A 22,368-nucleotide genomic window follows, 5' to 3' on the forward strand; every position below is an offset into this window, starting at 1 on the left:
GGAATAGAGAAGAGCAAATGTTGATCCTATAGGTGTTTACTGAGCAGACATTTGTTGTAGACATTGTATAATAATTAACATGTTTACGAAAAGCTTGTTTTTAGGCAAACACTTGGAGATGGAGGCCAGTCAAGAAAAAAAAAATTTTAAATGTCAGCTGCCTTAAGTAAAAAGGCTTTGGGTTCTTTTTCCTCTTGCCCTGAGCAGCCTCTGTCATCCTACAGCTACATCGATTATTATTGCATTCTACTGTTTATAGTTTTAAAGTATTTTGGCTTGCCAAGGTCACATAAACTCCAAAGGCATAAAAACATTTCTTATATTTTCATTTTTTTTCTGAGAGCATATGCATAGAAAGGCCGCAGGACCTCTATGAAGAACCAGTGAGAATAAATTATTACAGACCAAGACCGACTACATTTGCTAAAATTTAGAAAAAACTAAGTATTGTGGAGAGAAGCTAGAATATTATGTGTTGTTTGCACTGGGCTAAGAAAGGACAACGCATTTATTTACTACCTGAGCAGTACAATGAGATTTTGTGACTGAAATGCTGCAAAATTACTAATGTTTTGAATGACCTACAAAACACAGGGGAGGAAACAAACAAAAACAAGAGTTGTCAAAAAATGTCCATTAAAGAAAATGTGATTTCTCAGCTTAGGAAGAGAAATTGAAACAAAAAATGTCTTGCAAGAAAACACTTCAATCAAATCGGAGTAGCAAAAAGCAAACTAGAAAGATGTTTTATTTTTATCTAAAAGCAAAAGTCACATGATATTTTCCACATTTAATAGGTCCAAACATCACAATTTCTCTTTTTCTGGTGTGTTGACCAAAAAAAGGTGGTAAATCTGTCGGTAAATATGGTAAATATGTTGTTCTGTTTGCATTCCTGTATTACAGTGCAAACAGATTGAACGTGACTATTTAACTTTTTCCAACATACAGAATCAACAGTGTTCATACCCTCAGCTGTATACAACATAGAGGAGGACGTTGGTGAGCTGCTCATCCCTGTACTCAGAAGTGGGGATGTGAATCAAGAGCTTATGGTTATTTGCTACACTCAGCAAGGTAACACCATACCTGTGTGTGTTAACATTAATGCTGTCTTAGTGGTTTTCATAAATCCTAATGCGTTTTAGTATTGCGTAACCAGTACAGGCGCTGCAGATTTCTTCTCACTTAGTTTTATAGAGCCTTGACAGATATAGTTGTACCCAATTCTATTTTTTCCTTGAAAAATTAAACATAAAAAGATATAAAAACAGCATTCAAAGTTTTTTTTTCTCTCTAGCCATCCTAAGAGGAGTCACTATACAGCATTTTTATGAAGAAAAGACAGACTGATCGATAACTAATTTTATCAATGAACCTGATTAGCAAGAACAGCATTACTAAACATTAACAAAAAGTGAAAAGTCACAGGATTGCCAGAGGGAACTGAATACTTGCTAAATCTAGTGGCAAAGTTGCTGAGTTGAAAATGCCTTCTTCACTCAGCAACAATTTCCTTCCTTTCCATCAGAGTGATCAGGTTCACTGTTTGGAAAAAGAATGTTTTTCTTTTTTTTTTTTTTTCCAGCTGGTCACAGGTTAGAACTGGTCAACCTAAACATTGTTGGTCAGGTCATCCATGAGCGCAGATCCTGTAATTAGTGTCTGTAAAGTATATACATGACGATGATGATTCTATTTAGATGTTAATTAAATAATCTGCTGGTTTGATTTTGTTGGATAAGATTTTGATCTGAAGTGTTAAGACTAGCAACGAGCTTCAATAAATATTTTACAGAAAATTAACTATTTTGTATTGAATTACTAATATTAGCTTTTTTCAGACGCACGGCAGACTTGATTGCTAAGCCAATAAGAGCTAAATATATTGTTAGAAAAAAAAGGCAAATTATACAACAGATTGTGCTTTGTATTGTGTCAAATTTCAACTCATTAAATTTGTATTCTGTAATTCTCTTTTCTGCCCGTTCAGTTTCCGCCACAGGCACCGTCCCCACCACTGTGCTGTCCTACTCTGATTACATCTCCAGGCCTGAGGACCATCACAGCGTCCTGCGCTTTGACAAGGGAGAGATAGAGAAATCCTGTCGGATAGTGATAATTGATGATTCCCTGTACGAAGATGAGGAAAGCTTCAATGTCACCCTCAGCATGCCCATGGGAGGACGCCTCAGCTCAGAGTTCCCCACAGCCAGAGTCATAATCATTCCAGATATGGATGACGGTAAGAGAGCATTTCACTGATTGTAGCTGTGCATTAAAATGCAATCAGTCCAATAAATTACAGGCCTGTGATTGTTCAGTGATTTCTTCGGCAATTTTTTTTCCTACTTTTTGACATTTTCAGAAATGTTTTAGGAATAAAAAAAATAAATAAAACCCAGCTTTTTCGTGATAATTGCCCTTCTTTTCTAGAAGTGTAAAAGTGCCTGAACTTGGATGTATTCTTACAGCAGAAACAATGACTTCAGGAAAAGTTCTGAAATTCTTTATCAACTCACCCATAAAATTGTCAAGGGACGCAGAACATGCCAATGTCAGTGCGCCGTCATGTTTTTGTATATTTTGTTTGTTTGTGTTTCACTGACTGTGTCTGTGAGAGAAAATGTTTGGGTGTGCAGTCTTCCTCCTTGGAGGTATAGTGTTTATCTCACATCTGCAGGCTCGCGTCGTTGGGCTGCTGGCTCCCATATCTTCCTGATTTCCTTTGTTCCGAACACCTGTCGGCCTCTCCTCACTCCCCTATCAATCCGGCAATCTGTGAAAGTCCGGCTGCAGTGAGGACTCTATAAGATCGCAGGCAGGTCACAGTGAAGCCTAAAAGACAAGCATAATAGCAAAATCATTCAAAATTTACCTAAAAAAAAAAAAAAATCACTTTTTTTTGTCATATAATTGACGTGATTAAACAATATGTGGTTATAAAAAAGATGTGTGTTGATTGTTTACTTTTAAAAGTAAAAAAATGACTACTGCCTCTATAGCTTGAACGCTCATGGACAAAATTGGATTTGCATGAACGTGCAATCGCAGACCAGTAGAATTGAGCCATCAGAAGATAACCGCTATTACATTTTTAAAAGACCAAACAGTAAGTTCATCTGATTATGTAAAATCTAGCACAGTAGATCTCATTAACAGAGCATTTCCTTTAAAACTACATGCAATCAAAAACTGAAAAGTAGACCTAGTCCTAGCTTTTAAATGTAGAAGATCTGCTTTTTAACAACTTCAGAGTTACAGTCTGAAAACGTCTGGATTTTCCTTTAAATATTTTCCTGTTAAGAATAAGTATGTAAAAAGAAAATAGCTTCAAACTTTATTCCTTCATCCTCCGGGACTCGTACTTCCGTTCGTCCATCTATTCGCCCTCTGGTTTTTCTCAGGGTTCCTATTTTAGTCCTTATTACAGTAGAAATATCATCCATAAATTTATGGAGAGGATTTTTTCCATTTATGCCTTAAAAAAATAGACAAAACAAGAGAAAACAATAAAAAACACAAAACAGATTTATTTACATAAAATCCTAAAAGAGCTTAAAACCACACAACAGACTGTCATTATTTATTAAACAAAGCCAAAATGAAAAAGCTATGTTTGGAAGGGGATTTTAATATAAACTTTTAGTTCTGATTCTTGTAAAGTTTATGCTCAATTAAAACCACACAACCTGTCAACCTGTGCTTTATTACTGACATATATAATAGATCAGAAGCCAGTTTATAATCCCACTGTAAGCAAAGTTTGGAAAAGGGTTAACACATTTGCTCCTTGCAGACATTTAGTATGGAAATTTTAGATGTAAGTCATGTATTTAATGAAGATCCATAGACTCATAACACTGCAGGGATCCAATCAATATGCTAAGAGCATAAAAAGAAGAGCTATCGAAATAAACATAAAGGGATCCACAGATTAATAGTTATTTCTTTTAGAGGCTTTTCTTCCTTAATTTCTTAACTTCTTTATTCACTGACCCGATGCTGAACTTTTCTCGTTTTCCTCCTCTGACTGGGTAATGTTTTCTATGGGATCCTGCTGCTGCAAATTAGCTTACAGATTCCTGAAGAAACTTGATTGCTAACTTTTTTAAAGGCCCTATGTCTTGGAGTGACTTTTCCTGCTTTGTATTTCTCTTATCAGTAAAGACTAACTGATTTCTGTAAGTTATGTTTGTACCAAGAGACTTTCCTATTTTACTCCACCTTTGTTGAAATCTGTAATTTCCCAGTAATGTTGATAAAAATTTGTTAAAAATCTGCAGCTTTCTTTAAAACCTACACCGTGAGGTTCTTATTTAGTCAGTTTCATTCTGTTTTATCCTTCCAATCTGCTTTGAAATGGAGGATGCTACATGTTTTAAAAAGTTAACAAATTGTTGTAGCCTGAAGTGTAACCTGAGACTGAGCTTGGGAGCTTTTCACCCGTACTACTCTGGAGTATTGACTGCAGCTGCTGAAAATGACTCCTTACAGCATTAAGTGTTCTTTTAAAAGGCGTCCCTCTCCATTGAAACTATTAAATTTCAATTTCATGGTCTTTACTGATGGCTTTAACTGTGACAGTGTCAGTCATGGGTGTCTTTTTAGCTCCCATGTTTAAAGGTGACACATTTTCTCCCAGAATGAAGAATAAATGGTGTTTGAAAATAAATTAAACGGTTAAATAAACACAAAGGTATGCTTTAGGCATTTCTCTGAAGCTGTACAAGGTGGACCAAATTTGCAGAGTCAGTCAGAGTATATGTGCTTACTGCTATGACCAGTTATCACCTGCGCAGAAAAATGGCGAGGCATTAAAAAGCACCGTATTAGAGTGGGGTAGAGAGTGTCTTACAAAAGTATTCGTACTCCTCAAACTTCTTTTTTTTATGTTACAAGAACAGTGGAAATATATAAAATTTTCTTCAATTTTTTTTTGTAAACAAAAATCCTAAAAGTGTGGTGTGTATGGATGTTTTGTTCTTCTGAGTCAGTACTTTGGGAAACTCTATTTCTGCAGATGTTTTTTTTTGTCTAAGTCTCTGCTGGTTTTGATCATGTTGAAAGCAAATCCTTTGAACACTCTTCTTTGAAATTTAGCTGACGCTCAGGCAGACTGGATAAACAGCAATAAAAATTGTTTTCTATCATTTTTTTTAATTTGCATACTTTTGCACTTTCATTCAGTCTACTGCTTCTAGAAATAGTTCTACAACAAGAACAACAAAAACAACAGCAACAAAGAAATCTAGATAAGCAAGGTGGGAGCATCGACTAACTCACTCACTCTTTGGTTACCTAGCAACCACCTGTTGAGTAACTTGTTGTTTTGCCACTGTGCCTCACAGCTACTTAAAAAAACAACAAAAAAAACCCACGTGTGTTGTCCTCTCAAGTGCATCAGCTCAAGAGGACAATGTGAATAAAACAGGAAAAGTCACACCACCAGTTTGCCAGTATTTCAAATATTTAAAGCAAAAAAAACCTCATCATTAATTATTGATATTGATTGATTTGAAGCACTTATGAAGATTGTGTTTGCGCTGTGACAAACTCCAGAGCGTGTGAATACAGAGCATTCTGAGTTGAAAATTAAACAGAATCTGTGACCATGCATCGTAGACTTACTATATTATTACTGCGTCCTTCTGGGCTTATGTCTGTTTCACTTTCCTAAGATGATGCAGATACATTGTAAATTGACAACAGTCATATTCAGTTCAGCTCGTTGTTAGTTTTGATCTTGTGGAAGCTGTCCAGGGCGTGCTGCACATCTCAGTCAGTGTCAGCCAAGACAGGTTCCAAAACTCCCACTGCCCTGAACATGGTGAGGTTGATATGGAAAATGAATTAATGTTGTCAAAACATGAAGAGTGAGGAGAAATAAGATCATGTCAACTCCTCGTGTCTCCCCAAAGGAGTTGATAATGAAAAAGGCTTGAGCACTGATGTTGAAGTAAACAGCTCTGAGGCAAGTGGAACAAAATTGATCTCCTGTCTAAAAGAGTAGAGAGGCAGCAAAAGATTCATTCCCGCTGTTAGTGCAGCTGTTCTGGCTACAGCCAAGGTTCTAATCCACTCTCTAGACTCTAAGTACACATATGAGTCTAAAGCAAATGGGGGCATCACATCCTTCTTTGTCATCTCTCTTCGAGAATAGCATTGAAGTGCAGCACTTACATGTGCAGAAAGATTCTGCGGCCAGCCAAGCACCTGGCCAAGCCTAAGATGTCTAGTCCCCACGAGGCTTTTCAGCAGCTTTGCAAGGTTGTTGGCTCCAATATTTATTAAAACAAAAACAAAAAAAACCACCAGCTACCGATTTAAGGAAAATGCTTTCAACAAGATTTTTTTTTTCACTTCCAGCAAGCAAACTAAGGCACCATTATGAAATTAGATGCAGGTCAATAATGTAAATTTTCCAAGCTTCGCATACAGAGTCCTTGCCAGCCTCTAATAAAGGCTGCAATAGGCATCAAAAGTGACGCTAAGGTGAGACTTTGTTTTGTAGCTTTACCTTCGCTGTAAATTAAAGCCAGCTGCTCTGATAATCAGCTTTGAGGGAAGGTAACACAGAGGTGAGGGTTTTTTTTTTTTTTCTTTTTTTTGCATTACTAGAAAAATATATTATTTCTTCTCTTGCATTCCAAGTTATCTAGAGAATAAAATAATATTATCAACATGCTGGGTCAAAGATGAACACGCTGGTATATGTTCCATGTTCCAGGAGACTCTTCCTACAGTATTATTGACTAGTTTGTTATCTTGCATTGTTGAATTAAATTTAGGGTTGACTGCTTGAAGATGAAGAAGTGTTATTAAACTTGATTTTTATATGATAGCAAAAATATATATATATTTTAAATTCTGTCAGAAATTTGGGAACATTCCACACAAACAGCAAACTTTCACCAGAGGGTCTTTGAACTTGACAGTTCTTTTATATTTCTATGCTGTTTTATCTTTTTTTCTTTTTTTTTTTTTTTTAGTTTGTCTTAAAGAGAAATATTTGTTAAAAACAATCTCACAGAGAGAATACATCTTTTCTCTTTTCTCTTTCAATAAGATTAAATTTTCTCTAATTTTGTGGTGCTTTGATCTAAGATTTTTGGGGTTCCAGTCCATTACCTACCTATATTTAAATATATGCTAATAGAAACTGTTCCCAATCCAAAGAGTTTTTTCTTAAATATTTAATGTTGTTTTTTTAAATGTGTCATGGTGCTGTAAAAGCCGATATGAATAAACCACACAGGTTATGCTGAGCTTCAGAAACACAACTTTTAGCCCATATCTTCTGTTATAGTTATATTTACATCAATATGAATATTCATCCTTGTGTCAAACTCTACTGACAGACTCTGAGCAACTCCAGATTCTCTATGTTGCATTCTCAGTTATTGTCACTGCAGCAGTCCAACATAACTACGCTGCCATGAACATTTGCATAAACATCTGTCTTGCGTTTTCACCTTTTTGTCACCAAACTATCCCAGCAGAAGAAGATGCTGAACAGCAGTCTGTTCTCTCTGCAGCGTGTTCGCTCTGACAGCACGCTTCGGCAACAAGTCTCCTGTATGTTTAAACTTTAATATGCCAAATCTAAAAGGCACATCTTTTGATATATTTGGAACATCAGTTTATCTAAATTTCATATTTCTCTGTATATTTTATTATTTAAGAATGCCACTTTTTCTTGGCTGAGAGCTTAAAAACCTGTCCAGAAATGAGCTCGAGCAGCTCAAGACCCTTCGGGTCGCATCTAGCGATCCAAAATGTCTTGTACAACAATGACATCACAATGGGTTCTGATACCGATAATCAAACTAGATTCATTTTGTCTATATAATTTTTGCACCTTTTCTAGCTTTTCTTCATCTTTTTAGCTTTTTTTCTTTTTTTATATATTGTAAAACAATTTTAATAACTGGAAAAACCTGGTTGATAAATTGGGACAAATTTTTTATTTTTTTTTTCTACTAAAAGGTGGATTTTTTGGTGCTGAAAGACTGGTAGATTTTCAATCTGTCCAGGTTTTCTGTGTTATTGCAGCCATCCTTACAACACCAGCTGTTTTCTCAGTCGCCGACAATAAGACAGCCAAATCCCTGTGATTTCCACCCCGTTTCTTTTGCCTGCTCCGCGGCTGGAGAAACTTGTCGTCTCTTGCGGAGGTAATTGCTGTTTGATATTGACTCCGCATCCGGGGGAAAATGTTTTGGTGGGTCGAAACTGTAAGACATGAGACTGCTTGTACAGGTGTATTTATAACCGTGTGTCAGTTGCCTGTATATTTGACTCTGGTTCTGGGGGTATGATTATAAACCATTTTAACGATGGACGGCGTGAATCAGGAGGGAAACTTCCAAACCCTGCCATCATAGCTCACCTGGACTCTTATTTCCTCACATACTAACAGATGTCTATAACACTTAAGTGTAGAAAAGCTGTCTTTAGACAGACTTTTTTTTGTTGTTGTTGTTTGAAAATTCAGATGTTTGTGCTTTTAGTCCCTACTGACAAAGGAAATGTACTTTTGCACTCTGCAGGCTTGGCTAGACTAGAGCGCGGTTGGCAGTAGAGCATTTACCTGAGCTTCAAATGAATCTTACCAATGGAGAAGCTACTTAGCGCTGTAGGAATTATATGCAAAGTTCAAGTGAAATTAAGCTACCAGAGGGAGTTTAACAATTTGCCAAGAGAAATCTGTGTCTCTCTCCGTGTCTCATCTTTTCGTTTATGCTCACATGAATATAACATAAATTATTTTCCTGGCTCTTTAATTTTGCAGAATAAGTGGACTTGCATAATAATTATCTGCAGCTGTTTTTTTTTTTTTAAATCAAAGTAGGAACAAAAAATAAAAACTATATGAATGTGATGCTTAGCAATTTTAAATAACTAAAACAAAACGTATAGCTAGTTTTGATTTGGCTCTTCATTACTGACATCCATGAAACTCTATAGCCTGTGTTATAGAGGCTGCTGCTGAACTGAAGGATATGGCTGATGGTTTACCTTTCAGTTAATGGGCCTCGAGTCTTTGAAGGGTTTTTTGTTTGTCTGGTGTGCAAACCTTATCTGATTACTGGACTAGTACAACTGTGCCTGAGTTCCTGGCTGCCAACCTCAGTCGTGTAGATCTTATTACTCCTCCAGGTAGTGTGTGTGCAGGCAGCCAAAACCATCTTTGTTTGGCTTCTCTGTGGGGAGAAATCCTGGCAGCTGCAAGCCTCTTGCTGCAGCATTTATTGTTCTGGCCATACTCTCATAACATATTAAAACATAAAAGTGTTCTGGCCTTTGCTTGCACTTAGGTTTAGTGCTTTTCTTAACCACGTGTTTGACTTCTCCAAGGGCGACAAAGTTGCTACGTTATTAGCTTCTTTTTCGCCCGAAGAACAAGTTTTTACTTCTAATGTCGAGATGCTGCAGCTCGGTCAGACCGCATCAGATAACATATAACATATATATCTCATCTGGATTTTGGAGTGGTTGCAGTACTGAGGCTGTCATCTATTACTATTTTATGTGTTTTCTATGTCACAGAACAGTGAGGTGGAAGTAAGAAGGAAAAGAATACCTGAAAAGTATGTCTTGTATCTTTATCTCCAAGTCTGTTGGGGTATTTCTGCTGACTTTGCACAATTAGAGACTGAAATTTTCTGTTTTTCTTTGCAAAACAGCTCAAGCTCAGATTAGATGTTGAGCCTCAACAAACCTCTTTTTTTATGTTTTACCTCAATTCGACTGACTTCGAACCTTTCTAACACATAAATATTCTTTGATTTAAACAGCTTCATCGTACTCTATGGTAAAACTCATTCTGAAACTTTTTGCAGCCCCTTACAGGTTTTCTTCCAGGATTGTCTTGTATTTAGCTCCATAAGTCCTCCAATTAATGTCCACAGCATGATGCGTTCACCACCATATGCTCAGACAGTTTTCTTTGCATGAAGGGTTCAGGGCGACAGAAACAGTAAAGATTTGAATTTCTTCTGAACAGAGCAATTTCTTCCACTTTTTACGGCTTGCTTTCAAAAGTGTCTGCTACTCTTCCATAAAGCTGCATTTCTAATAAAAGAAAACTGTATTAGATGGACTCTAATTACAAATACAGTGGTTTCTGATGACAGGTGGTTGCACTTGGTTTTATTTAAGGATATCAGAGTAAATAAAAAACACACTTTTCAAAATTGTATATGTAAAAAAAATAAATAATCATGCATCATTTGTTATCTTCTACCACTCAGTTATGCACTACTTTGACTAGGTCTATCACATAAAATATATTTAAATTTGTACTTACAATGTAATACAATGTAAAAATGTTAAAAATGTGGGAATGCTTTTGCAAGGAACCCTTAACCATTATTTATATCTATTGTGTAGGAATACACTCTTTTGCTTGCTGAAATTGCTGCTTGATTGATTTCAACCTTTGGCTCTCGCTGTTCTAGATTTGCTTGTCACTGGGCAAACGTCCCGAAAATAAACATCCCCCAGAGTCCAAGATCCTAAACCAACTATTTCACAAACAGCATGACATATTGGACACCACTAAAAAAAAGGAGTGTGGTTCTCTAACAGTTAAAAATCACAGCGGGTGAGTTTGGCTGCAGTTGAAACTCAGTTTATAGAAACGCTAATTGCAGTCAGACAGGCCTGGGCTGGCACTTGGAGCTTTTACATCCCCCAGACCTCCTGTCAGGCCTCCTGTCTGCCTCTCAGACCCATCACTATCAAAGTTAGCAGCTCCAGCAGACTCATCCCAAAGAGAACAAGGGAGTCTATTTTGCCTCAAGGTTGCTTTTCACCTATTAATCTTTGTTTCAACTCTAGAGATGCTTCAACATTGTGTCAGGAAGTTAGAAAGTACAATTACAGCGCTGCTAATTTGATGGAAGAGATCCTTCAGTTTTCCTGTAATTAGAGATAATGCATGTGTGCTGCTATTAAAGATTCAGCTGTGCAATTACATCAAAATTTAACAGCGTTTGTTGGAAGCGTTTAATGGACGCCGCACTCCTATTTCCCTTCCCGTATGCATTGCGTTTCACTCCTATCTCTTTTGTCATCCCTAGCTCCGGTTTTCTACTTTGGAAGTACGGACTACCACGTGGATGAGAGCGACGCCTTTGTGGAGGTGCAGGTGTGGAGGACGGGGTCTGATCTTTCCAAAGGAGCAACTGTGACGGTGCGTTCCAGAAGGACCGATCCGGTCTCAGCTGAGGGTAGGTTCCTCTGTTAAAGCCACAGATTCCTCCTGCACATGTTTACATTAATGCACACCAGACTGAATGACAGGCTTAAGTTGCTGTCCCGTCACTCTTTGGTTATGTTCACACATCAGGCAAACGCGACCCAAATCTGCTTTGTTTGCCCAAATGCGACCTACATGCGGCTTTTTCTCCGCAGTCTGAACGACCCAATTCCAATCTTTTCACCAAAAAATAAAAAAAAGAATTAAATAAACCTGATTTGTGCCACTTCCATAGGTGGTACTAATCTGGAAATGTATCAAATTGTTTTCAAAGTGTCTGCAGTCTGAACAGTCATGTGGTGTTTTATTCAGCTTTTATGTTATTGATGTGAGAAATATGTCTTAATTCTGTGCCAGAAAAAACCAGACATGGTAAATCAGGGCATCAACAATGACTGAAAGTTATGATTATGAAAATTCTGAACCTATGAAGGAAATCTGTGTCGCATCACAATCAGACCACATCCATTTCCTTACTGAAATTGCAGTCAATACAACTAAAGCCATCACTATTAGTTGTGCTTCCTTTTTATTATCTTCCTTGATGATCTTGTGATGTTGCCGTCTGGTCTCATTGATGAATAAACTTTTAAAGCGATCCATAAACGGCTCCATCCATTATCGCTTCCGTAAACAATGCGCCGCTGTGTGACGGCTGCGTTTTTCTTTTGCTTTGGGGATTTAAACTGTTCACAGAGAATTTTTATTGCGATCAGATTTAATTAGCAGTATGAACGACCATGAAAAAATAAAAATAAAAAATCACATTTTAGCAAAACATCGGAATTGAACCTCAAGACCTGCTGTGTGAGCGTTGCCTTTGTCTTACTGAGCTCTACTACAAAAGAAGATTTTTCACTCTGGATATGTTGAGTGGATGGCCTGGGGAATGTAAACGTTTTTAGCATGTACACATTGTTATGAATACAATGCAAATCTGACTGCGAACTGAGTTTCAGGCGAGCATGCTGATCGCTCTGCATATTGCCGCGCACTTCAGAGGATGGGACTGATTGCCGTTTCCCCAAGTCTTCCCTGTAGCTTCTATTATCTCTGACCCCCAGGCGGTTATCCTCTTAACAGCTGTCCTTCTACCTGTGCTACGGTTTTAAAAGGGACCTAGCATCTAATCATATGCAACAGAATGAAAATCCAAGACCACATATAGCTGGGTTATAAATATGTGAAAAATGGCCTGCAGGCAGAGGTTGAGCTTTCAGCACAAAAGGCTCTTTAGAGAATGCTAAAAGAAGAATCTGTCTGTGGTTGGAGAGCTGTCCAGTCCCTGACAATACCGTTTTATTTATTAAATAAACTCACACATCCATCAAATGCTCATTAGCTGTCATCTGTGTGATGAAATATTTTTGCCAAATGGTTGACGGTATTCTTTATTTGCCTGGTATGACTTTTCATCTTCTTCAATAAGTGACATTCACAAACCAGTTGGGATGTATTTTAAATCTACTGTCAAAATAAGATCAAGTATTGCCTCTATGGCTCTTTTTAGTTGTCTGTCTTTAAAGGACTGGTGTCAGGTTCCAGTCCTCGAGGAACTTGACACCAGTGCCTGAAGTTTTTAAATGTTTCTGTCTGTTAACACACCTGAATCACATCAACAGGACTATTCAGGTGTGTTTAACTTGGGACACACACACACAAAAAACAGGGATAGAGATTTTGCTTAGTGATGTTTTTATAACTTATATCCCCACTACATATAGCAGAAAATGAATGTGTGTTTGTAAAAATTTAATAAATCCTAATTCATGGTATTTAGTTTTCCATAAAAAGTCAATACATTGTGACATTTTTCTAATATGGGTAAGGGAACCATGGATGTTAATAAGATTTGCAGAAAAATAAACTTTTTAAAAAGTTCCTCTTTAAATGATATTTGAAAAATTGATGTAGCTGAGTCATAAGTGCAAGTGGATTCATGGATCACACACAAATCCAATATCGAGTGCAATATTTCCAAATGTTATGTGCGTACGAAATTTTTTCTCTAACACCATTCAAAACAGATTTGTAAAAAGAGAAAGCTGATACAACCTCAACGGAACTAAGATTCTGAAAAATAAAGATTTGGAACGGAAAGATGCATTTCAATTCAATGCATTATTGAACAATCTCAACAGTGAGCTAAAACATTTTAATCTGCATTTGAAAATAACTTTAATGAAGCAATATGACATTGAATAACCCGATATTTTGTTGTGTTTTTTTGTGTATGGTATAAAATATGTCTGTAATAATCTTCTAAGTTGAAATGCTAATTTCATTTTATGCGAATAAAGGGTTTATATGTCTTTCTGCTCCTTTTCATTCATGTTTTGTTTAGTTGAAATATTTATACTTATTGATTGAAAGAAACATAAAACAATAAGAAAAATGATATTTGAAAGATCTACATCGTGTGGTGTGCAGCTGGCGTGGATTATGTGGGGATCAGCCGGAATCTGGATTTTGCTCCGGGCGTCACCATGCAAACATTTCGCGTGACCATCCTGGATGATCTTGGTCAGCCGGTCCTGGAAGGTCCAGAAAAGTTTGAGCTGGTGCTGCGAATGCCGATGAACGGAATCCTCGGCGAGCCGAGCAAAACGTCCATCATCATCAATGACTCCATCTCTGACTGTGAGTTAAAACTCTTTGTTGAAATTCATCGCGGTGATTTTGAAAGTACTTGTGACTTCAGGATAAAATTATTTTTTGTTTCAGTGCCCAAAGTGCAGTTCCGGCATGCTGTGCATGTGGGGAGTGAAAGCTCAGGACAGATCTCAGCTATGGTGTACCGCAGTGGCGACATCAGCTACAAGTCAACAGTCCGCTGTTACAGCAGGCAGGGGACAGCCCAGGTGATGATGGACTTTAACGAACGGCCAAACACAGATGCGTCCATCATTACCTTCCTACCAGGTGGCGTTGCAGAGCCTGACATGTGTCTCCTTTTTTAGCTCCATATGTACTGATGTAAAGATATGTCAGGCTGAGTTTCAGCTTTACACTGTGATTTATTTTGCAGGAGAGATTGAAAAACCTTGTTTACTTGTGCTGGTTGATGACACGGAACACGAGGAGGAGGAAGAGCTTCGTCTCGTCTTGGGGAGTCCCAAGAGCGAGTCTCCGTTTGGAGCATCTATTGGAAAGCAAAATGAAACCCTCATTAAAATTAAAGATGATGCAGACAGTAAGACTATTTTGCTAATCTATTATATTAAAAATGCCTACAGTGATGCACATGATAGCCCAACTTAAAGTAATTACATGTAGAACTTTAGTAGCCATATTAAATATTCAAAATTAAATAATCAAATTAAATCAGGACTTTTATGTTTTTGGATTTGCACTGCTGGTGACATATTATGAGTCTCACTAATGGTGACTATAACGCAGCATTTGATTTCACAGTAACGTCTTTTCACAGGATCTGTCATTAGTTTTCAAGAAACCAAATTCAGCGTGAGCGAACCAAAGAAAAAAGGTCAAGTCTCGGTGGTAAAGATCTCAGTGTTGCGTGTCGGAGACACCTCCAAGATCTCTGTTGTTCGAGTGCACACCAAAGACGGATCTGCTACCTCAGGGGAGGACTACCATCCAATATCTGAGGGTAAATATTAATCTCAGCCTCTTTTATCAAGCTGCCAAGTTAGACCTGCTGAAAATACTTCTCAAACTTTCTCGTTTTCTTTTCTTCTTTTTTTTCTTGCAGAAATTGTGTTCAGACAGGGAGACGTGGAGCACCATGTGGAGGTGGAGGTTTTATATGATGGTGTCAGAGAAATGAGGGAGGCCTTCACCGTCCATCTTAAGCCTGACCAGAACATGGTGGCAGAAACAAAGGTCATACTTTAACCTTTTTATTATTATCACATGAAAAGTAACATTTGTTTCCTTGTAAGACACATTTTCTTGTTGGTCAATCAACAGATGAGCAAAGCCATCATCTATATTGAAGAGAGCAACAGCATGGCAGATGTGACGTTTCCCTCCATTCCCATCGTGATTTCTCTGGTTAATTATGACGACATCGAACAAAACAGACCCTCCCTGCCTGTGGCTGGATACCCTGTCATTTGTGTCACTGTATGTGCTAAACAAATCTCAACTTTTCCTTTTCTTTTACAGTGTCAACTGAGTTTTAACTTTGTCTTATAGTTACTGAGGAAAATGTTTATCTGCTTTGAGTTGAATTGCAAAATTCAGCACCTGCCTTAACAAAATGAATTTGTCTTGGAAACAAACGTTTCTGTTTTTTCTCTTACACGCCTCTCCTTCCTCTTCCAGGCCTGTAACCCCAAGTTTCCAGACTACCACAAAACAGGGTCTATCTGCGTGAGCGAGAGCATCAACAACACGTTAACTCGCTATCGCTGGCTTGTTAGCGCCCCCACTGGCCCAGATGGTGTCACTAGCCCAATGAGGGAGGTAGACTTTGACACTTTCTTCACTTCCTCCAAACTCATAACTCTGGACTCAGTCTATTTCCAGGCCGGCTCCAGGGTCCAATGCGCTGCCAGGGCTGTGAACTCTAATGGGGATGAAGGACTAGAACAAACTAGCTCCATAGTGTCAATCAGCACAGATGAGGGTGAGCATTTCCTGTTAACTCTTTTAAAAGATATAGCAACATAAAAAGGTTCTGGTGTGTTGTGTATTTCTGATTCCTCTATTAGACTTTTTTGGGTAAGGATATATATGTTTATTTTTTCATCTGTTGCACATTTTCAGGAATGTGTCAGCCTCGTGTTGTAGGCACGGTTGGGGCTGAGCCGTTTTCTGCCAGGCTGCGATACAGCGGAGCAGAAAACACAGACCATCCAAACCTCATCAAATTAACCGTCACCATGCCTCACATTGATGGTAAGAGAAAAAGGTTTAGAAATTGTTTTTTAAGTGCCTCAAAGGCAAGGTATTCTCTGGGAGTCCAGCTGTGTGTGATTTAAACTTAGTATCAATACGTTTAATCTGTAAAGGCATCAAAGGTTTGTTTGAGAAGATTAGTGAACAAACATCATCAGAAGAGCAAAGAACACACCAGACAAGTCAGGGACAAAGTGGTGGAGATGTTTAAAAAAGGATTGAGTTATAAACATTATCCCGTGCTTTGAAGATCTCATTGAGGTCTGTTCAAAAATAGAACCATTTCAGAAAAGCTACGAGAGAAACAGCCAAAAGCTCCAGGGTAATTCTGAACTCTGAACAAAGCCCTCGCTGAAAGGAATGTTGAGAAGTTTTATTTGCACTTTGCCACAAGCCGTGTAAGAAGGGTAATGGTTTAAAATTTTGGAATTGCATACAAAATGCAATGTGTGATAGAAAACAAACACTCCACACGACATTCCTACATGTTGACGGCAGCATCATGTTGTAATAATGCTTTACAACATGGTTTGGTTGGGATGGGGGAGCTTATCAGGATGCTTCCAGAAAGAACCCTGCTTCTGCAAAAGACTTGAATCTGGGGGAGATGTTCACTTTTCAGCAAGATAAAGATGTATAACCATATGGTCAAAGTTAGATGGGAGTTATCTAGATTAAAGCATTTTTATGTGTCAAAATGAACCAGACAGAATACAGACAGAAATCACATGGAATATAAAACTTAAGATATTGCTTTTCATTTCAAATGTAATGGAGACGGAAAAGAAAGAGGGGGAAATGAGAGAAGTTTTAAAGAGAGAGAATGCGATAAGAGCAGATGAGAAAGAAGCACAGGAAGAATCCCAGTCAACACCCTACAAGTCTGCTTCTACACCTGCAGAAAGAGAGAAAAAAACAGAACTAAGACACTATGGCAAAAAACAACATGCATAATAATAACAATTATAACATCACTGAACGTAGAGTGTTGAATATTTATGCTGTCTTTAGACACTACAGCATGTCATTACCCCCTGTTTGTATCCTCCAACAGGAATGTTGCCCGTCGTTTCCACCCGACCCCTTTCTAATTTTGAGCTGACGCTGAGCCCCGATGGGACCCGTGTCGGCCACCATCGCTGCTCCAATTTGTTGGACTACACTGAGGTCAAGACCCACTACGGCTTTTTAACTGAAGCCACCAAGAATCCAGAGATTATTGGTCAGACAGCGCCTTACCAATACAGCACTTCTCTGAGGGGATCCAGCACTCTACGGTTCTACAGAAACCTCAACCTGGAGGCTTGTCTGTGGGAATTCACCAGCTACTATGACATGTCAGAGCTTCTCAGTGACTGTGGAGGCACCATCGGGACTGATGGGCAGGTAAACACTACTGCTTTTGAGCTTCCGCTCACCCCTGAACTCTACTTTTGTCTCTAAAAATTTACTGGAGTTACTGATTCAAATTTATGATCTTTTATAAAAAAAACTTGCCTCTTTGATTGCCACCCAACCACCCAGTAATTCTAAACTGAGAACAAGCTTGTGTGGAAGCCAATAATTGCTTGTAGGTTTGTCCCCGCTAGTAATGTCTAACCCAGCACCTGCTCCCCTTTGTTCCCAGTAGAGCAAGTTATTTGTCTTGTGAAAGTGGCAGTAAATGGCCGACAGTCTCATAAAAATCCAAATTCATCGTTTTTGCCACATGCACAGTGTGCTCGTTGCAGCAGCAGATGTTTTACACAGCACACGAGAGTCGAAATCTCCAATCTTCCCCTGGCCTTCTGGCACACATGCCTCTCAGGCTTCAACATTTGCATTCACCTTGGAAACTTGTTCTTAGTTCACATTGAGTTAATTAAGGCAGAGAGTTGATAAAAGAGGTCCATAAGAATTCAGAGGGCACCCCATGGTGAAAAACTTCAACTGCAATCCCCTCTGAGGATCAGTAATTTAACCCTGCAGCTCTGTGCCACTATATTCTGTGTTTCCCTGCCTGTTGGACTCCACCAATTTGTCGATTTTTCCAGTTTAATGTGAGATTTTCATTTTATATAGCTTCGGGTTTGTTTTAATAACAAAGCATCACCTCGGTGATAAGGACTTTTTTCAACAAGTGGAAATGTTTTGCCTGCAACCTCATAATTTGAATGTGAATGCGGCATTTGGGAACTTGTCTCGACAGGTAACCAGTCGGCTGCTTTGCAAAAGTATTTTTGCCCATTAAGCCTTTCCATATCTCCTCTACAATCACAAATGTCAATGAGACTTTGAGGATTTTAGTATATAATTGTGACATGAACAGAAAATGATACAGGTTTAACTGAAAATCTTAAAAGTGTGAAGCGTGTTTGAATGAAACCATTTGAGTCAACACCATCTAAAGCCACATTTTTCTGCAGATACAATTGCGAGTCTTTTGTAGTGTGACATGCAATTGCCTTTTTCTTGTAGAGGGAGGGATTTTTTTTTCAAGTTTAGTCAGATCAGAGCATGTGTCTAAACAGGTCAGTTTTTCTCACAGATTTCTGTCTTGCCATCGATTCCCAATTTAAATCTGGACCTATTCTGGGCCATTCCAACTCATTATCTCAATATATCCATGCTTTTGTAACTCCAGCGAGCCATTTTTTTTTTCTTTTCTTCCAGGATTGTCACCTTCTTCCATGTTTTTGCTGTGTATCATTCATGACTTGCAACAAACTGCACCTAGGACTTCTTACGGCGTTGCTTTTATGTTTATTTTATTTTTGCTTATTATCCTATTGACAGATTTTTCTAGCTTAGCTGTGGATTTCTGCAGCTTCTCCTTGAGTCTCTTGCCTGCTTCTCTGATGTCCTCTTTGCCTGAGCTGTCACTTTAGGTGGAGTGAGTTGTTTTGTTAAGTTTGCAGTTGTGGAAAAGTTTGAAATGTTTTTAAACCTAACCCTGCTTTAAACATCTCAACAACTTTATCCTTGTACATTAGTTGTAGGTTAATTTTGTCTCTTTTTCCCAAGCGTATTAAGATATTTGCACCAGAAACTAAACCGAACACACTTAGTAAGATTCTGTGTTGTTGCAGTGTAGGTAAGTTATATACCTGACTTCTGCCACGAGCAGACGTATATGAGCATGTTGAACGCCTTTTCTTGGCTGATTGTGGAAAGACATATTAATATTTAGGCCAATGTTGATTTATTAGATGCACTGTGTGCTTTTGTTCATCCTCCTGTTTTTTTGTTTTTTTTTCAAAGACAGAACTACATGCATAGAATGAAGGTCCACCAGCACAGACTCGGGATGTACATGACAGCATGACTAGAAAAGAAAACAGCCTTTTCTTGCCGGTGCCCTGTGACCCAAGTTCTCCCCTAAGTGGGCCGGCAGGCTGATTGGAGACGGCTCAGTAGAAGCTCGCTTTAGTGTCATGTCACAGTGCAGGGCTTAGTGCCCAGCTTAACAAGACCGCAGGAATCTATTAAAACCCAGCAGGTTGTGTCAGAAGGCCATTCAGCAAATCATTCGGCTGAGCTCTAAATGCCCAAAGGCGTAGGCACGTCTCCACATGAACACAAAGCTAGTGCAGGCAGGTACCTCTCACAGGTCAGAGGAAAGTGCAGATACCAAAGAGCGCTCCCTCTGAGGATTTTGACCGTTTTAGGACAGCACTTTTTAGAGAATGAAACATTTAGTACAGCTGCCATGAGGCATTTGTGGAAATAGAAAATGCAGAACTAACTCTGTGGAGGCCCAGCTAAGCGATTCAAACACAGAATGCACTAAATATTTCAGCTATAGATCAGTTAGAGGAAACTTTTACTGCCATAAGGCATACTAAATGGTCTTTAAACATCCCTAAAGTATCGTCGTTTGACTATATCTGTTGCTTTTGTGCAACAGAACATTGATCGGACATAATACCGATATGTGGTTCAATAGTTGCTGTATCGCATGCATAACGAGCACACCATTAGCAATAGCACTCACAATTATGCTGTTTTCACCACAGGTGCTGAATCTCATCCAGTCCTTTGTGACCCTCCGAGTCCCACTGCATGTGTCCTACGTCTTCCATTCTCCTGTGGGAGCAGGAGGCTGGCAGCACTTTGACTTGCAGTCGGAGCTAAGGCTCACGTTTGTGTACGACACTGCCATCTTGTGGCGAGATGGCATTGGGAGTCCACCAGAGGCTGAACTGCAAGGCAAGTTTGGGGAAGGGGGTGGAGTTGTTAATATTTGACGTTTATAAAGTTGAATGTGTGCCAAGTTTGTTGAGAAGGATGTTTAAAATTTATGTAGTTAATAAATAATAGCAGTCTTTCTTCCACCGTCTCTGCAGGTGCCCTCTACCCAACCAGCATGCGTATAAACGGCCTGGGGCAACTAGTAGTTAACTTCCGCACAGAGGCTCGATTCAGAGGCCTGTTTGTGCTTGCACATCTAGGTACAGTGTCTATGATTAAATGTACCTTAATATAATAGGCGATTTTTACTTAATATGTCATTTTGAATAAAGATTATAACTAGATATTTATTTAAAAGAAATGTAAAACTTAGCTTTTAATGTGAAGTTTTGATACTTTTGATTGACAGTCCCTTTGTTTGCCAAATTTTTATATCCAGCTACTCTAATATTTACACTGATGTATATTATTTTTCCCTTAGTTTCACCTCTGACCTCAATGGTCATGTGTGCAGACCACCCTGGTTTAACATTTAACCTCAGCCTTGTTAGGAGTGAGCCAACCTACAGTCAGCCCATTCAACAGTGGACATTCATCTCTGATTTTGCTGTAAGTAAAAGTTTTGTTATGATTTGAGGAAACGAGAGAGAATCTTTTTTTTTTTTTGCTTGTTTTTGTTGTAATAATGCTTCCTGGCAGTAAATCTTATACTGTTGTGAAGGCTGTTCATTTCCCCGAAGACGGTATCATATTTATAAGGAAAAATGCATTTGTAGGTCGAGAAGCAAGCTTTAATTTGTGGGTTGTGGCCATAAAAATTTTTTACATATTCCTCTTTGACATTTTCAAACAGCTTTTGGCATAGGCATTGCCCTCGCTGAAATAACAGAACTAGTCATTGGAGAACTCCCAAGATGAGATTCTGGAGTGGCAATCCTATATCTCCAAACCTGTCAGAGCAGGGTCTGTTAGAGACAACTTCAGGAATTTAGGATGGGAGAGGACAAAATGTTCTGCCCGCAGTCATCGCCGCAACCCTAATGTAAACCTCTGAGAACACATTGGGTGGTGACACAGCCATATTGGATGACTTGTGACAACTGATGACTGAAGAATGGAACACAATCCCCCAGCATTGGGCTGCACACAATTGGTTGTGTACAGTTTTCTCACTTTTGAGGTCCATTTTGTTGAATGAATAAGCTGCTAAATCGCCAGATTGTTTTGTTTCTTTAGGCACCAATAATCTAAACCAAGAAACCGCAACCAAAAAAACAGTCAAAAGTAGAATATGTTGTTTGGCAAGTGTATGTGGCAAGTTTTTCATGGGCAAATAGAAATACTCAGCTCTGCTTCCCAGCCCACAAAGGCATTTTATTAATTTTAAGGGAAAATATCAGCCTTTTCAGTCATAGCAAATGCACATATTCTGATTTTTAACAGTTTTCATCTGTTTAAACTTTTTTTTAACATATGGTTTCTCCTACCTCAGGTGCGTGACTACTCTGGTATGTACACAGTAAAGCTGATCCCCTGTACTTCCCCTCCGAGCTTGGAGTACACCCTTCCTCCTGTCTGCAGTCCCAGAGAGCCCCTCACCTTTGATTTGGATATCCGCTTTCAGCAGGTACATTCACCTTAATGAATTTCAATTTGAGGCAGCTTTTTTGAGAAACAAATTTTTAGAGCATTTTAAAGATAAACATACTCTGTATTGAATTTGGCCCATACAATCCCTAATTTTGATTTTCTCTATTTTTTTTATATTACCTGCGCTGAATCTTCTGTGTGATTCTAGGTTAGCGATCCAGTGGCTGCTGAATTCAGCTTAAACACGCAGATGATCCTGTTGTCCAAACGGACACTCTGGCTGTCAGATGGCTCCATGGGCTTCGGACAGGAGAGTGATACGGCTTTCTCACAGGGTAAAGTGTCACAAAAATCCCTGTAGCAAAAGTTTTATTTCCTTATGTTTTAACAGGGTATTTTCGATTGCTCAACACTGTGGGTTTTCTTCATTGAACTTAATAAAAACAAAAATGTCATATTTCATGAATCATTTTTTG

General features: G+C 38.6%; 1 protein-coding gene across 1 annotated transcript in view; it reads left to right on the forward strand.

Annotated features, from left to right (window-relative positions):
* The window catches only part of frem2b (FRAS1 related extracellular matrix 2b), a 65,111-nt gene that overhangs the window by 36,951 nt on the left and 5,792 nt on the right, over window positions 1–22,368 (forward strand). The window contains exons 5-21 of the mRNA XM_008426312.2: window positions 952–1,077; window positions 1,994–2,245; window positions 11,088–11,237; window positions 13,697–13,906; window positions 13,991–14,188; window positions 14,295–14,459; window positions 14,697–14,879; window positions 14,982–15,112; window positions 15,200–15,355; window positions 15,557–15,860; window positions 16,001–16,132; window positions 17,187–17,518; window positions 20,128–20,320; window positions 20,458–20,562; window positions 20,784–20,911; window positions 21,795–21,929; window positions 22,101–22,227. Of these exons, the coding sequence (XP_008424534.1) occupies window positions 952–1,077; window positions 1,994–2,245; window positions 11,088–11,237; window positions 13,697–13,906; window positions 13,991–14,188; window positions 14,295–14,459; window positions 14,697–14,879; window positions 14,982–15,112; window positions 15,200–15,355; window positions 15,557–15,860; window positions 16,001–16,132; window positions 17,187–17,518; window positions 20,128–20,320; window positions 20,458–20,562; window positions 20,784–20,911; window positions 21,795–21,929; window positions 22,101–22,227 (3,027 nt within the window). The remainder of the gene's footprint in view (window positions 1–951; window positions 1,078–1,993; window positions 2,246–11,087; window positions 11,238–13,696; window positions 13,907–13,990; window positions 14,189–14,294; window positions 14,460–14,696; window positions 14,880–14,981; window positions 15,113–15,199; window positions 15,356–15,556; window positions 15,861–16,000; window positions 16,133–17,186; window positions 17,519–20,127; window positions 20,321–20,457; window positions 20,563–20,783; window positions 20,912–21,794; window positions 21,930–22,100; window positions 22,228–22,368) is intronic.

The sequence above is a fragment of the Poecilia reticulata genome, linkage group LG13 (genome assembly GCF_000633615.1).
Source record: "Poecilia reticulata strain Guanapo linkage group LG13, Guppy_female_1.0+MT, whole genome shotgun sequence".
Lineage (NCBI taxonomy): Eukaryota > Metazoa > Chordata > Actinopteri > Cyprinodontiformes > Poeciliidae > Poecilia > Poecilia reticulata.